This window comes from Spinacia oleracea, chromosome 6, assembly GCF_020520425.1.
Source record: "Spinacia oleracea cultivar Varoflay chromosome 6, BTI_SOV_V1, whole genome shotgun sequence".
Classification (NCBI taxonomy): domain Eukaryota; kingdom Viridiplantae; phylum Streptophyta; class Magnoliopsida; order Caryophyllales; family Amaranthaceae; genus Spinacia; species Spinacia oleracea.
Window position 1 is genome coordinate 47434186 of NC_079492.1, and position 17377 is coordinate 47451562.

Below are 17377 nucleotides of genomic sequence, written 5' to 3' on the forward strand. Positions count from 1 at the left end.
CACATATGTTCATGATTTAAAAATGAAACTTGATTTCAATTTTTAAAGAAATATTATATTCTTACTCTTCAATACATATTCTCAGCATGCCCCCCACTCATGAGTTTTGGTCGACTTATGAGTAGTATTGGATAAGGTAAGTATAATGCTTGAGCTCTATATTTAGCGTATTTATGCTTGTCAACCATTTGGGATAGATGCATGGCTCGATGAATCCGGCTTCTTGCAGCTTTTTCACCTCTTCAGCGATGGCTTTGTTTTTCTCTGAGGAGTAATTCCTCTTCTTCTGCTTTATTGGTCGTGCCTCGACGTTGACATCCAGTTTGTGACAGATCATCTTCGGATCTGTCCCTGGCATATCGTCTGCCAACCATGCAAAAATGTCCTTGTGATCCCTGAGCAGTTGGATTAGATCGATTCGGAGTCCCGAGCTTAGGCCTTTGCCTATTCGGACACTCCTTTCTAAATCATCTTTGAGGAAGATATCCTCCATTTCTTGGTCTGGCTCGGGAGATAGGGTTTCGGGCCGAGCATCAACCTCTGCGGGTTTCACCAGACTGCTCGTCCCTGCCTTTCTCCTCTTCGCCTCGCTTTCCTCTCTCGAGGGATCCTTCTTTCCTTCCTCATCTTCAGAACCGTCTCCTAGCCTTGGCTTTCGGATGGCGGTGTGGCAGGTTCTTCTTGCGACCTCTTGATCACCTCTAACTCATTCGGCAAAGCCTGCGTCCGAGACATATATCATCATTTGATGGTATGTGGATGGTATTGCTTGCATCTTGTGGATCATGGTTCGTCCCATGATGACATTGTACACTGAATTGCAATCCATCACTAAGAATTCGTCTCGGAGGGTTCTTGCTGCTTGACCTTCGCCAACCGTGACTGGTAGGGTGTTCTTCCCTCGGGCAATCACTGCGAATCCGTTGAATCCGATAAGGGGATAGCTGACTTTTGTTAGTGATTCCTCTGATTCCTCGAGGATCAGCTGCTCGAAGCAGTTTCTGAAGATGATGTTTGTAGGGGGCGTTTTTGAGTTCGCATCGCAAGTATGCTCTTTCCCTACAAGGGGAGGTTTTTTAGAAAACCATTGTATTTTTGTACCTCGAAGGAGTCGCCACCAAACATTATTTAAAGTCTCGTTTGGAAAGACCGCAAGTGACTCTATTTTGGATAAGGCTTTGAATCCTCGAAACGGATGGGTGAGATCCGGGCACGGGAACGAGATGCTTATTCCGCGAGCTTTAGAAAATATTCGAGTACGTGACATAGCATTTTCGAAAATATACCCTAGATTAGACTATGTGGGTTTGAAATTTAGAGCAAATAGAATCTCTAATTGTATGGTGGTCACTTTGCTTTAAAGGTAATTTAAGGGAACCTAAGATCGGTTTGTCCAAGAAATTATCTTTGTTAAGCGCGATGTAACCTTGTATTTTGTTGTATTTAGCATGTATGGTGATGAAAGCAATAAAGCAAATAAAGCAACATCACAATTGTAAATAAGTGCGGAATTAGTAAATACAAGACCCCCTAGAAACGGACTAGGGAGTAGGTCCACATTTCCTAGAAGGACTAGGCAAGTAAAGGTGCGGAATTGAAATGCGGAATTGAAAGTGCGATATTGAAATTGCGGAATTGAAAGTGCGATATTGAAATTGCGGTATTGAAAGGTGCATAATTGAAATTGCAATATTGAAAGGTGCATAATCGAAATTGCGATATTGAAATTTGTACTTGGGCACATGAGATTCGAACGCCAAGCGGCTCCTTAAAAATAAGTGCGCCCGACACGAATTCAAAGCCAAAAATCTCAACTTGGGAGAAGTTGCTCATCCCAAAGTATCCTAGATTTTGATATAGAACTTGAACTTGAAAGTTTGAATCTTGAAATATTGAACTTGAAATAATTGAACTTGAAATATTGAACTTGTACTTGAAATATTGAAACTTGAGAGACTTGAATCTCAAAGATCGGGCCTTTTAATGTTGAAAAGGTTAGATCTTTGATGTGCTCTTAGTTTGAAAGGATCCTAGTTTAGGGAAGTAGTCATGAGCAACCCTAAACATTGTGGGATCTTGAAATTTGAAAACTTGAACTTGTATATGTTGAAAAATGGAGTCTTGAATCTCAAAAGATTAAACCTTTAGAAGCTAAAAAGGTGTCATATTTCATTACTCCATACTTGAAAGTGATTCTAGTTCAAAGAAGTGATTGCAAACAACTTTGAACATCCTTGAATCTTGAAAGTTTGCATTTTTGTATTTTCAAAAGTTTGGATTTTGAAAAGTTGTATAATTGTTGCAAGTGACATTTTTAGTAGTAAAAATGCCAATTTGCTAATCATTTTTGAAATAGGAAAATCAAAAAAACATGATTGAATATTGTGGGATTCGGAATTACCTATTTAGGTTTAGGAAAGAATTCCTTTTAGAGCTCCCAATTGCTTAGAACTTGAAGTTTGTATGTATTTTTGAAGGATTTTTGGACTTGAATTTGAGGCGTAATTTTTATATTATGACGTTGTATATTGAAGTTGCCTCCCTAAATGCTGAACTTAGGGGGTATTTATAGGAAAAATGGCTGGAAACCGCCAGCCAGTGCCAGCGTAGCACGCCAAACCAGCGATGGGCGCTGGTGACGTGGCATGCGTGCTGCCAAAATCAAGGACGCGGGCTCCGTCCTTGATTTGTCTTGTATTGATGTACCTTCGTACGAATATTACGATGCTTGGCACGTAGTTCTTTCTTGGAGGTTAAGACTTGATTTTTCGTAAAAAATAAGCCGTTTTGGGTTTTGAATTCCGGTTGTACGGGACGGGGACTGGCTTGCTCGGTTTTGTGGGTTGGCGCCCGAATTTGACTTGCCTTATATGATTTTGAGTGGAAAAGGCCTAGTAAAACCAATGGAATGGTCTACTAGATGAGATTGTACTTGGTGAAGGAAATATGTCCTTCACCCAAGGTGCATTAAGTCTAATACCAAGGTTCAGATTAATTGCGAACAATTAATTCAGTGAGATCAAGTGATCGGAACAGCTAGCTGGAGCAATGCTTCCGATCAGTGAGTTCTAATGAATATTGAACTCACAGCTTACTCTTGACTGAACCTACAAGGTCACACCAATGACACGCAACAGATCACCGGATTAAATGAATCGAAAATTCATTTAATAGCTTTTCGGGAATTAGTTGGAAAACGTATTATACGATACGACCTTGCATCGGATTCGTATATCGTATCGCGAATATTCGTAAGCTAGGAGAAACGAATAAATCGTATCGTACGACGGTGATTCGTCGTATACGAAACGATAAATAATATATCGGAAATATATTAATCGCGGATACGAAAGGGGCAACGCTGCCAGCCCAACGAGCCAAGGCGCGCAAGCGCGCAAGGCCTACTGGGGGTAGCAGCGAGCCAGCGCGCAAGGCCCACACCTTGGCTGGGCGCGCGCGCACGCAAGGGGCAGCAGCAGCAACGCACACAACGCGGCCCAAGGCCCAGCGCCTGGCTGTGCGCGTGTGGGCTTGCGCGGACGAAGTGCTGGCCGGCCTTGCCCTATGGCTTGGTCGGTTAGTAATGTTATGTAAATAACCTTCTAACCCCTTTTCCAACATAACACAATTCATACACAACCCTAGGAGAAAACAGAGAACCCTAATTCTCTCTGTGCCTCCAAAGTGTGTTCATCCCAAAAGCACAAACTCTTGATCGATTGTCCAAGCTACGATAATCAAGACGGATCTGATCGTGTCGGTGAACCAAGTAGAGGAACGACAACTGGAGTTCTAAGTTCGTGTTCGTTGACAATTTGTGGAAAACACGCTTCAAACGTAAGTCTGCTTAATCTGTGCTTTATACATGCTTCCTGGCTTTGGGGATTGTTTCCGCACATGTTATTATGTTTAACTGTATTCCCCTACACTTGGATTTTGAAATTGGTTTTTGAGAGTTGTATTTTGTACCGAGTTCCGGGAGGGGAAAGGTCTCGGGGAATGGATTTTGGATCTTGTATTTTGGAGATGTTCTTAGCAATTGGGATTTCCGCACGGAGTTGCTCCAACCGCCTAGTAAGGATAATGGTATCGTCATCATCCCAGAGGGGAGACACAAATTAGGTATCTACAATGTTGACGACGTTTCCTCCGTCAACTAGCACTTTGTGTACGTTGTGGTTTTTGAGATCCATGGAGATTACCAAGGGATCATCATGCTTGTACTGGACTCCGAGGCAGTCGTCGGCAGTGAAAGTCATGTTCGGAGGATGGGGCTGACTCTCTCCTACGGCGCTGAAGTTCACTCGGTGGGAGAGAGCTCTCAGGTGCTTCTTGCTGGCGTGGCCAGATTTCTGCCCTCCGAACACCACCAAGATGTCATTCTTCTTTTTCCCTGCGGCCTCGTAGATTCTTTTTTGGGGTTGCTCTTGCGGTTTGCCACTTGCCTCCTTTTCCTTTTCCTCCCTTCGGTCCAACAAGTATTGTTTGAGGTAGCCTCGGCGGACGAGGTCCTCAATGTTATCCTTTAGCGAGTTGCATTCTTCGGTGTGATAGCCGAAGTCATCATGGAACTCGCACCACTTGTTCTTGTTCCTCCGATTCGGGTTGGACCTGAGCTTCCCTGGTAGCTTCCACTTTTCGTCGTTCCTGTGGAGGCTGAAAATTTCTTTTCGGGGCAGAGTGAGTGGAGTGTAGTTAGTATATTTGGGTTGAAGTTCACGCTTTCTCCCGTCTTTCTCCGGGCTCGCATCTCTTGCACCCACTTTCTCTTTCCCTTTTCTTGAGCTGCCCTCGGGCTTGCTCTGATTTGTTCTTGTATCCCTCGAATCCGAAGATCCTTTCAATCTTGCAGCGGCTTTGATGAACTCTTCTGTTCTGATAAACGCATCTGCCATTTGGAGCACGTCAGCTATTTTGGAGGGGTTCTTCATTGACAGTTTATCACGGAACTTCCCCTCTTGGAGTGCGTGCTTCAAAGCGAAGATTGCCACGTCAGGCTGCAGATTTGGGATGTTGGTTGATTCCTTCATGAACCTGGCCATGAAGTCTCGTAGACTCTCGTCTCTTTCTTGTTGGATAGAGGTCAGTTCTGCAGTAGTTCGTTCGGGGCGATTATTGCTCACAAACTGTACGCAGAATCTCTTCTTCAATTTCTTACAACTTTTGATCGATCCCTTCGGCAGCGATCTGAACCACTCTCCCGCTACTCCGGTTAGCGTGGTCGGGAAGTACTTGCACCAAAAAGCTTCGGAGTAGGGACTTAGGAACATTTGCTGCTCGTAGGAGATGACATGATCCCTCGGATCCGTGGTCCCGTTGTATGTTAAGTGCGCTGGCAGCCTAACCTTTGGGATATCCTCCATGATCAGCTCTTCTGTGAATGGGGAGGACGTTGGGGTCATGATTCTTCTACCTAGCCTCGCTCTGATACCTCCACTTGCCGAGGTTCTGTTGTTGGAACGCTCGGGTGTGCGTCGGGGGCTAGGGGCTCGATCATTCCTCCTGTCTCTCCTTCTCGCCGATCAGCTACTGACCTCGGGTCGTTCGCTGGATTTGCTTGACTCACCTAGCCTGTCGTGAACCGATGGCCTCAACCTGCTGAGTACCGAGCTTCGGATCCGAGTGTTCGGGGTGGTCGATTTTCTTTGTAGAGCTGATGGAGTAGGTGCTGGCCTTGCAAACCAATCTGGCTGCTGCTGAGCCCTTTTCTGAGTATCCCACGTGTTTTCCATCCACCTCGATGTTAGGTGAGTTCCTGTCATGGAAGGAAGTTCTCGTTCGGGTCTGGAAACCTCTTCATTGGGCGACATGTTCAGCCGTCGCCTGGTTCTCCTTTCCTCTCAGCGGTCGTTTGCCAGTCCCTGCTCCTTCTCGTTGAAGAGGAAGTTTTGCATGATGGTCATGGCCGCGTTGAGTTCTTCCCGGGATGGAATTGGGGGTCTTGCGATCGTGGCGGTCGTAGCCCTACTTGGCTGTGACCTCGCCACCGACCGCGGTTGCGCCTTCGCTTCAGATTCTGAATCTGTGCGGACTATCATGTCATTATCACCGTTGTTGATGTCGTTGTTATCCATTTTCAGAGCGAAGATGGTTGATTTTTTCAAAGCTTTGAAGTGTTCTTCCCCACAGACGGCGCTAAATTGTTCCGGTGTTGAAACAATGGGCTTCGTATGGGCCCTTTGTGTTTGTGTTGAAGATCTTGCTTGCTTGAATGAGTTGTGTCCGAATTTACCTGCACAATGACAAAGTCACTAGCCTCGGGGGTGTTTCCGAGGAAATCCCCTCTGATGCCTAAGTAAGAACGATGCTCGGATTCTAGAGAGAAGTTCTCTAGAGAGTAGTCTTAAGGCAATAAATTGGACGTACCTTGAGGTGTGAGCTTGACGGCCTATTTATAGTGTTTGTGTAATAAATGCCCATAGGTCATTTATTGCTATTGGGTCTTGGGCCTTGATTGGTGGCTGGCCAGTCATGTTGAGTAGAAGTGGGTTTGATGTTGTTGTTTTGAGCCATTGGTCTTTGGACTTAGTGGCCCAATTGGTATCTAATTGGGAGCCCAAACACTCACAAACTAAAAAATTTCAAGTTCCCAACTATACAACGTCCATGTTCAAGGTTTCTTTGACTTAGAGAGTGGTAGTGCCAGCTTACTTTTAGAGGAGTATAGTTAATTTTGTGAATTGTTTTAGGATTTTGTTTTTTATTTTTTAATTTATTACGGAGTATTGTTTTTTATGTTTTTCATAAAATTTGAGCGGGTTTAGTTTAGGGTGTAGGTAGGATCTGGGCCTTAAGGGTCCATGGGTAGGGTATGAGTTTGAAAAAATGGGACCCTTACCCTGCCCTACCCTGTAGGTTGTAGGGTCTAAAAATTTAAGACCCATACCCTAATTTTAGGATAGGGTCCAATAGGATCCGGGTGGGATCATGGACCCGCTGCCATCCCTACCGACAGATTAATAATTAATAGATAGATAGCTATGCACCCATCTAAGCGTGCATATGCAATTAAACGACCGTGTTTCTGGAAAAAAAATCACATGCCTATTCTATATAAAATACCCATTTTCTCTCTCCTCTAACCTCTCACCATTTTCTGAATCATCAAAAACCTCTCACTCTCTCTCCTCCATTGATGTCACTCCTTCTCTCTCCTCCCAAACAATCCAGCCTCCTCCCCTCCACTTTTCGTCGCCGCCGTCGATTTTCTCTAGGTACGACCAAACAACCGCGCCACCTCCCAAGCGAGCCACAGCCTTCTCCGCCACCGGCTAACGCCTTCTCCGAACACCGACGAACTCTTCTCCGAACGTCATCGCTAACGCTGAAGAAATCTGGTATTATTTCTTTTCATTTTCATTTTCATTTTTGTTTGTGTTTTTCTTTAGTTTAATTGCGTTTAAGTGTTAATATACAAAATATATTAGTTCAAAATTAGTTATTTCGTCCATTTTTATTTAGATCTGAATGTTTTTTTTATTCCTTTAGATGGAGTAGTTCAATTAGTTGCGGTAAACTGGTATAATTTTTAATGTTTCGATTCTACTTTTTAACTTATTTTCTTTGATTGATTAAATTTCAATTTTAGCAAAAATTATAATAGGAATTTCTGATTTCTGTAGATTAATTTTATTATTTGGTTTTTGTTAGTTTCATTCTTCAATTCCAGTGAATTTTAGTATTTCAGCCTTTCAGATCTATCACCTTGCATGTTTAATTTATAAAGTTCGATGTTCATAATTGTAGAATGAACTACACATGGTAACTTGATAATGTTGTTGTTGTTAGTATATTGTGGTTAGGATTGTCGTTCTTGGTGGTTGTGTTAGTTATTTCTGAATATTAATTCTGAATTTGTTACGTTCAGTTTATAATTTATCATGTTCAACTTATAAAAGACGATGTTCACAAATAATAACACTTTTGTGTGATGTTCAGTTTCTCAACTCTCGTGTTCAACTTATAAAGAATCATGTTCAATTTACACAAAATCATGTTCAACTAAATTTAACACTTTTGTGTGATGTTAATTATTTTTATTTTTTGAACGATGTTTGTTTGTGATTGAGAGAGATATGCTTCTGTTGTAGTTTTTGTTAATTGAAATCAGTTTACTAGAACAATATATGATGTGATTATCTATCAATTATGTTTTCCACCAAAAACATCTATCTAATTAATTCTTAATTTGTTATGTTCATTTTATAACTTATCATGTTCAACTCATATGAGAGGATGTTCACAAATAATAATACTTTTGTTTGACGTTCTGTGTTTTTCAACTCTCGTGTTCAATTTATAAAGGATCATGTCCAATTTACACATAATCATGTTCAATGACATTTAACTTATAAAACTAATATATCTTCAATACTTTTGTGTGATGTTCATTTTCTCAAGTCTCATGTTCAACTTATAAAAAATTATGTCCAACTAAATTTAACTTATATAACTTATAAAGAATTATGTACAAAATCATGTCCAACTAAATTTAACATATAAAACTAATACTACGTATATGTTAAATACGATTAGTTTACTAATATTAGTTCACTTTTTTTGTGAATACGATTAGCTTACTTACTTTCCTCTTGAAATGCAGACCTAAAAATAGTTAGCCGACATTTAAAGGCATTGGAAATGATGAACTCTATGAAAGTAATCTAGCTTCTGTGTGTAAGTTGTAAAGGCATATATGTCAAATGTTCCTGCTGTGTCTTTGAAATTTAATCATGTTCAGATTTTATAAGCAGATGTTCATTATTTTTAATGATCTGAAGTGGTGTTGTATAAAATTTGTCATGTTCAAATTGTAACAGTAGATGTTCAAATTAATATTGTTGATGAAATTAATAATAACAAGATATTCAGTTTCTCAAGTCTCATGTTCAACTTATAAAGAATTTTATTCTACTAAATTCAACTTATTAAACTATGATATGTTTATAAATAAGAACACTTTTGCATGATGTTCAGTTTTTCAAGTCTCATGTTCAACTTATAAAGAATCATGTTCAACTAAATTCAACTTATTAAATAAATTAGTGTGATTTGTATTGGAATTGAAATTTCAGGAGTTATAAAATTGTTGATGGCGTTTGCTTTGATAATATACACTGAGAATTTTGTGTAAGGTAGTGGATGAGTGTAAGGATACTTTGTTTTTTGGTGTTTTCCTCGTAAGATGAATATGCCACTAAAAAGTGATCCCTGTTTAGTTTATAATTTATCATGTTCAACTAAATTCAACCTATAAAACTATGATATGTTCAACTCTTTTGTGTGATGTTCAGTTTTTCAAGTCTTACGTTCAATTTATACAAAATTATGTTCAGCTAAATTTAACTTATAAAACTAATATATATTCAAACTTTTGTGTGATGTTCAATTCAATTTCTCAAGTCTCATGTTCAATTTATAAAGAATTATGTACAGAGTCATGTTCAACTAAAATGCAAGCAGCAACAGTAAAAAGAAGATGTTTGTTATTCTTTACTAAAATATCAAAAGTGGCATTGTCTAAATATTGTCATGTTCAGTTTATAATTTTTCATGTTCAACTTATAAAATATAAAATTCAATTTATAAAAGATGATGTTCAGAAATAAGAACACTTTTGTGTGATGTTCAGTTTCTCAAGTCTCATGTTCAATTAAATTCAACTTATTAATTAAACGTACTATGATATTTTCATAAATAAGAACACTTTTGTGTGATGTTCAGTTTCTCAAGTCTTATGTTCAACTTATACAGAATAATGTTCAATTAAAAACATTATGATTTTCCTGCAGGAAGAAAAAGTTCAATAAGAATGCGACAACAAAAGAAGAAGACTGATTTAGAAATGGAAGATATGGTATTAAGAGAGCTAGGCTGTAAGAATTGAAGAAGAATTGAAGGCAGGAACAACCAAAAAATAATCTACAAATAAGTAAGAAAAATAAAGAGAAAAGAGATCGTTGTAGCGAAAAAAGTGGAAGCCGAAAGGAAGGAAGCTGAAAAATTAGAAGCCTAGAAAGAGAAGAGGCAACAACCACTAAAATAGAGGATGGAGATAGCAAACAAATGTCATGTTCATTTTCTGAACATGAATGTTCAATTCATTAAATTACTTTAATTGTCCATTTGTTTGTTCCTTATGTGTGCTTCCAGCTTACTAAAATAATGAGATGTTTTTTTCTAGAAAACATGTGTAATAAAAAAATTAAATTTAAATTTTTTATTTTTTTTAATTTTTTTAAAAAGGAAACATAATAATGCACTAAAAAAAGAAGGCTGAAACTACTAAAACGAAGCATTGAAGCTCATATGCATGCAGAATTAAAAATTTGGGACCGACAGATGACCTAATTTGACAATCGGAGATACGTTTAAAGTGGACTAGAGAAGTAAAAGGAAATGGGTGGAGTAATATATTTCCTTCGTCACTTACAAGTTACAAGTCGCCCCAGTATATTTTTGGGTGCTAAATGCAGCATGATTTTACTTGACGCAACCCTTTTTTCTTTCATTTGTTTCATTCTGAAAAAAAAAAACCTAACTCCCACTTTTATTGTTTTCTCTCAACCTTTTCCCCTATTATTAGACATGTCATTTGTGTTCCAAGCGTGAATTAAGTTTTCTAATACAAAATGAATCGTAATTTGTGATAAATAATCAAAAAATTGACTTAGCTTTTATCCTATAGACTACATAGGGGTATTCAATAACAAGCTGATAGCCACGATTTTATGATTATTCTTGAAGAACATAATGTCAAGTCACCCGAAATTATGCTAGGAATATCATGATTATGAGCTTTACCCTTTTGTTCACGTAAACTTGAATTTTTTTAGTGTAACGTGTACGTGATAAAATTAGAATACGTATTTGGATTGACATGGACGATTTTTTTGACTTGGAAGACCTTGGAATTGAGGTAATATCCGTTTTTTTTCTGTTTTTTTCGAGTCACTTCATGTAACTTATATGAAACATACACTTTCATTTTGTACAGATTGAACAAAATAGAATTAGCTATTTCGTATATATTGAATAAAGTGGAACTAACTATTTCGTACAGATTGAACAAAATAGAGTTAACTATTTCATACAGATTGAACAAAATATAGTTAACTATTTCATACAGAAACCAAAGAATTAAAAAAGGATATTTCTGGTTTTTTACAGGGGTGCGCCAAAGTAATTGAAGGTTGCGTATATCCCTTTAAAAATTTTGACTACAAATTCTATGTATAAAAAATATTTAGTGAAGTAGGATTTTATTAGACGTCAAAGTACAAATATTTTTGTTAACATTGACTTTTATAGTTTTTGCGCATATACAGTTCATATTTTAGTGTTCTGATACATGTTTTGAACATCGTAAAAAAGTCAAATGAAATGATCTTTGAATGCGGGAGGAGGGGGCAAAACTTTTGAGCGCGCAGTTTCTATGAGATTATTATAACATCCTATGAAAAATGAAGCTTAAACTTTCTCTAACAATGATTTTACCAAATCATGTTAAAACATGAAAAGAAAGCAAGGGAAAAAGTTAAAAACAATTCATAAATGTATCAAAAAATCTTCTTGGTAGCTGCTGCATTCATCAAGTCCTTGATGAAACTATCAACATTTTTCTCAGCAGACCCTTTTGTAATTTCTAGTAGTCGCTTGATCTCCTTACTTTTATCATTGAGCTCAAAACCCATTGATCCACCAATTAAATCCTTTATTTTTCGTAAAACTTCCTCTCTTTTTACGGGTTTTTCGTCACAAAGGTTGCGCCCGATTTTCCAATCGTCCACAATTAATTTACGGTTTGTGAATTGATCCGTCAACAAGGGGAAGCACAATAACGGAACTTCACACCATATACTTTCTATTGTCGAGTTCCAACCACAATGCGTTAAGAATCCTCCTATTGCGCGATGAGCTAACACCGCCTTTTGACAAGTCCACTTAACAATCATTCCTCGATCACAGACCTCGCCCCTATACCCAGCCGGGAGTGGGTCCGGGTCGTCAGAACTCACCATATCGGGCCGGATAACCCAAAGGAAATTTACCCCACTAAGCTTGATCCCATTTGCTATCTCCTCAAGCTCCTCCTTACCAATATGTGCATAGCTACCAAAAGAAACATATAAAACCGAGCCGGGTGGTCTCGAGTCTAACCAAAGGGTGCAATCAGACTCGGCCCAAAGGCTAGTTGCCACCGGGCTTTTGTTGAACCCAGGTGCAAATAGAGGCCCGATAGCATAAAAGGGGACGTGGGGTTGGATGGCCGAAATTGTTTGAGACTCGAGCTCTTGAACCGTGTTACCGAGTATAAAATGAGCTTTTCGAGTGTCGTCCAAGGCTGATAAATTGTATTGAGGATGAAATGTTGTTAAATCCTCTTCTTGAAGATATGATGTCAAATCCTTTCGTTGAATTGATTTTATTCCTGGTATGTAGTCTATGGTATCCTTGCGCGTACTTGATCCTAATTAAAAGACATGAAGGTTGATTAGAGCAAAAATAATTTGAACACAACATAACCTTAAACAATCGTTTTATTACAATTTACAGAGACATTTTTTGTGTTTGGTTTTTGTTTTTTTGACACACTACACATAGACATAGAGTAGGAACATTTCACCAAAATGCAAGTCATTTTTTGTAAAACTAGTACCACTCATTCCTTTCTTGACTGCTAGTCTTTTTTCCGTATTGAGTTATTTTTTTGTAAATCTTTTGTTATTTGTCCAACATTTATATAGTCATTGTACTATTTTAAATACGGAGTATTCAAATGACTCACTTATTTACTCCTAAACTTTTATCCTATTAAACCTCTTAATTATTTATATCCTTTACCCACGTGGGTTAGTTCTATTGAGATTCATGTGACAAATATACTTATGTTGCATTGTCTTAAAGTCCGAAATGAACTAACATTCAACAATGGTGAGTAATAAAAGTTCTTTTTTCACTTTATCTTTACTTTCTTCTTTTTTGAGAGAAACATTCTTACTTTCTTCTCTAACAGAATGTAACACGATTATACAAAATTACAAGTGTGGATTACTATTCCTTCTCCTCCAGAATTTACACTACTCACTCTGTTTCAAGTTGATCACAACATTTTGTGATAAACACTACTCACTCGGTTTCAAGTTGATCACAACATTTTGTATATCACATTTACCAATATTCTGCTTTGACCATTAATGTCTTTGGTTTCAAGTTGATCACAACATTTTGTGTATCACATTTACCAATGTTCTGCTTTGGCCATTAAACATCGTTAATTATCTTTTATTCTAGTAGTACCTTTTAGTAAAACATATTGTAAAATTATCGTTAAAATAATTTCTACTCCCTCCGTTCCAAAATGTTTGTTACGTTTGGACTTTTGCACGTTTATTAACGTATAATAAAGATTCTTTTGGTTTTTTATTAAAAAAATAAACCAAGTAAAACCCCAATCCACTAATAATTACAACAACCAATAAGATTGTTTTATTTATCAAAATGAACCAATAATGGAAAAGCACAAAGATTGCTAACTTAACATACTTGGGAAATTGTAAAGAAATTTAATGAGTTGAAAAAATTGGACCAATTAAAATTAAAAGTTGGCACAAAAAATAATATTATAATAAGTTTATAAAAGGAAAGATTCCCCATGTAACAAACATTTTGAAACAACCTAAAAGGAATACGTAACAAACATTTTGGAACGGAGGAGTACTATGTTTTACAACCTACATTTGTGTTTTACATTCGTAGTAAAAAAAATGTGGTCAAAGATAATGGATAAGTGGAGTAAAAAAAGTTAACAAGTTGCCATTTACCTGAAACAGATATAGTAACAATTATATTTATGTTGTAGATTCTCCGAGAATATGCTCTTTTAACCTAATAATTCCGGGCCCCGTTTAGCAATAATTTTCAGTCAATTATTACACTTGATCAAGATTGACAATAATGCGAATAATATTTTCTGTCAAACAAAATAATGAAATTCTTGGAATTACAATTTTGTAAACTACATCAGGCTTTTGACCCAATCTAAACAAATCTCAACTCGTTTTTGCCACTAATTCATCATTTCACCTAAAATCATCAGATATGGACAAATGCACACTAATTTGAGACTAAAAAAACCGTGAAATTTTTATGAGGAAATATTCCGAGTACCAGCAATGCGACAACAGAATTTGAACCGAAGCAATTAGGGTGCACCTGTATAATAATTTTCAGCAAAAACAGAAAATAGTTTGAAAATTTACCTGGACCAATGTGGCCATTTTGATGAAGCAAATGCCGATGAAAATAGATATCAAGAACCATAGCAGATTCAGTCCAAAACGACACATGAAACAACCCAAATTTACGAGCCACCTTAGACGCCCAAACAAAATAGCTATCAGCAATCAAGCAGCATGTCGTTGATGGCGACGACGACGACACAGATCTCAAGATCTTGGACAAAGCTACCTCCAAATGCGCCGGAAAACAATGAGTAGTAGCCCCAACCCACTGGTCATGATTCAACGACCGATCAAACTCCAACGGTAATCCGTCGGTAATTGTCATGTAATCGATGTCGAGGCTTGTAGAACTCTGTCTTCGAGCCTCGACAAAGATATCATTAGCGATGTCATTGGAGCGAGTAATCTTATGGTGAATGTGATCGGTGTTGATGAAAGTGACGGAAATGCCCTTTGATGCTAGCTTGATTGCTAGCTGCACGAATGGGTTTACATGGCCTTGTTGAGGAAGTGTTACTAGTATTGCGTGAAGCTTTTTCTTGGTGTGCCCATTTGTGTGAGATTTCTCCATTTTTGTTTTTGTTTTTTGATGTAAAAATTGTGAGATTGGGATTTATTTCCGGGTGCGAGTTTATGTATGGAATATATATATCCCAATAATGGGGAATGGGTTCGGCCCTCCAACTTGGTTCTTTACAGCAAAACATGACCACTTATTTGCCCCAATTAAAATTCCTTCACGTTTTTTCTAAATAAAAGCATGATAGATTGATACTCCGTAGATAATAATTGATGAGGCATCGTCCACCTTCTTTTTAAAAAAATTTAGTGGGGGTTTATAATTTTAGAATATAATAAATCTGTAAAAAGTGATTGACTTTTCATTGTTTGATTGCAACTACATTAGTAAAAATATATAATTATAGCTTGCAAGATGCTCAATTTCAATTATTCTGAATAAAATGGAATAAGTTTAACTCAAAGTTGTAAAATGATTAAGGATCCGCTTAGTTTAGTTTATTTTAAACAAAATAAGTACATGTATTAGGTTTGACAAAATAAGTTAAAACGAATTAAAGTACGGAGTATAATGTAAAGTACTCACAAGTTTCAAAATTCAGACAAACAAGTTAATGTGATTTAGAATTGGAGTTGGCTCAAGTAGTGCGGTTAGGGTTCAATTCCTATCCTTAAGGGGGGAAAGGGATTGGGGGAAACAGGATTGGAATGAGCCTTTGGGTGGGTGCCCTGTACAAGGGCAACATAGAGGATTTCTTCTTATCATTAAAAAAAGAAAAGTTAATGTAATTTTAAATGAGTTTATATGGAGCATCAAATACATTTAAGTAACACTATTCTCTGCCTCGTGATGTTCTTTGCACTTTTTATTTCAAGTCGTAATATAAATTTATAAGAAATAAAGTGATACATTATCTTGATATACACTTAGAAAATACTTAATACTACCTCCGTTTCAGAAAGTTTTTTACATTTACTATTTGCACGGACTCCAATGCAATATTTAACTACTAATATATCCAATTTCGTATGTGGAAAAATTATAAAAAGTTGATTTTATGAAAATACATAACGAGACCAATCTAACAAGATCTTACCTGTAACGTTTTGATGTATATAATAGTGAGAATTTACGGTCAAAGTTTTTATATTTTGAACACATATTCCCAAGCGTAAAGAACTTTCAGAAACGGAGGAAGTAATATAAATTTAGAAAAAATAAAGTGAATAACGTAATTAATGTACAATAAACATTCTCATGGATTGGTAGGTAGGAGATAGAACTGTGGGGCATGCAAGTCACTAACTGCTGTCTGGAATCCAAAGGACAAGACTACAAGCTAAATGACCGAGCCGAGCCCATGGGATTAAGATCATGTGCATTGTTAAGTGTTAGGGGCCGTTTGGTTGGAGAAGGGGAAAGGAAAAGAGAATGAGAATGGGAATCAAGGAGAATGGAATGAAAACCCTTTGTTTAAGAATGTTGTTTGGTTTGTCCATTCTTCTCCCCTCTCTCTCCTAAGTAAGATAATAAATAATAAATAATAAATAATAAATAATAAATAATAAATATTTATTATTTATTATTTATTATTCATTATTCATTATTAATTACTAATTACTAATTACTAATTACTAATCACTAATCACTAATCACTAATTATTAATTATTAATTATTAATTATTAATTAGTAATTATTAATTATTAATTATTAATTATTAATTATTAATTATTAATTATTAATTATTAATTATTAATTACTAATTATTAATTATTAATTATTAATTACTAATTACTAATTACTAATTACTAATTACTAATTACTAATTACTAATTACTAATTACTAATTACTACTAATTACTACTAATTACTACTAATTACTAATCACTAATCACTAATCACTAATCACTAATCACTAATCACTAATTATTAATTATTAATTATTAATTATTAATTATTAATTATTAATTATTATTTATTATTATTATTTATAGAGAGTGGTCAAGGGAAAGGGAATGACAAACCTTGGGGGTGGTAGGGTATCATTGTAGAGGGATTTGGGGGTAAGTGAAAAATAAAATAGGGTAAAGGGAATGACGAAAACCACCAAACAAACAACAACAAATGGAATGAAACCTCATCATTCCCTTTCCCTTTCCTGAAAACCCCCAACCAAACGCCCCCTTACTCCTCTCATTCTCTTTCCCTGTACATCATTTTTCACTAACTTGACATCTCTTTATAATTTATTTTGAAACTTCTTTTTATTCGACAATATTAATTTAAAGTCATCGGTTCATCACTCTGTCACCTAATTTTTAAATATTAATTATACTTCAAATTCTCTTTTAAAAAAATAAAAATACTAAGAGTAATATTCTTTTACTTTAGTGGCCCACATACATTTTGCCGAAGGCATGACCATTATGGTTGAGCAAAACTATCCGTAAAAATCAAAAACCCGAAATCCGAACCGATACTGGTTTGTATATTCGATCCGAAATTCGGGTATTGGGTATGGTTACGGTTATCGTTTTAAAAATAAAGGGTACCCGATAACTATCCGATAAACCCTTTTTTAAAAGCTTTTCCCCGTTAAAATATTTTTTTCTC

At 36.6% G+C, this 17377-nt stretch overlaps 1 protein-coding gene across 1 annotated transcript; it reads right to left on the reverse strand.

Moving 5' to 3' along the window:
- Positions 1-11415: 11415 nt before the first annotated feature.
- On the reverse strand, positions 11416-14965 carry LOC110795674 (UDP-glycosyltransferase 86A2). The gene is made up of 2 exons (XM_022000691.2): positions 14262-14965; positions 11416-12469 (listed from the first exon to the last, which is right to left on the reverse strand). Exons 1-2 carry the CDS (start codon positions 14812-14814, stop codon positions 11559-11561), a joined length of 1464 nt encoding a protein of 487 aa, XP_021856383.2. The 5' UTR covers positions 14815-14965; the 3' UTR covers positions 11416-11558.
- Between the last annotated feature and the right edge of the window lie 2412 nt (positions 14966-17377).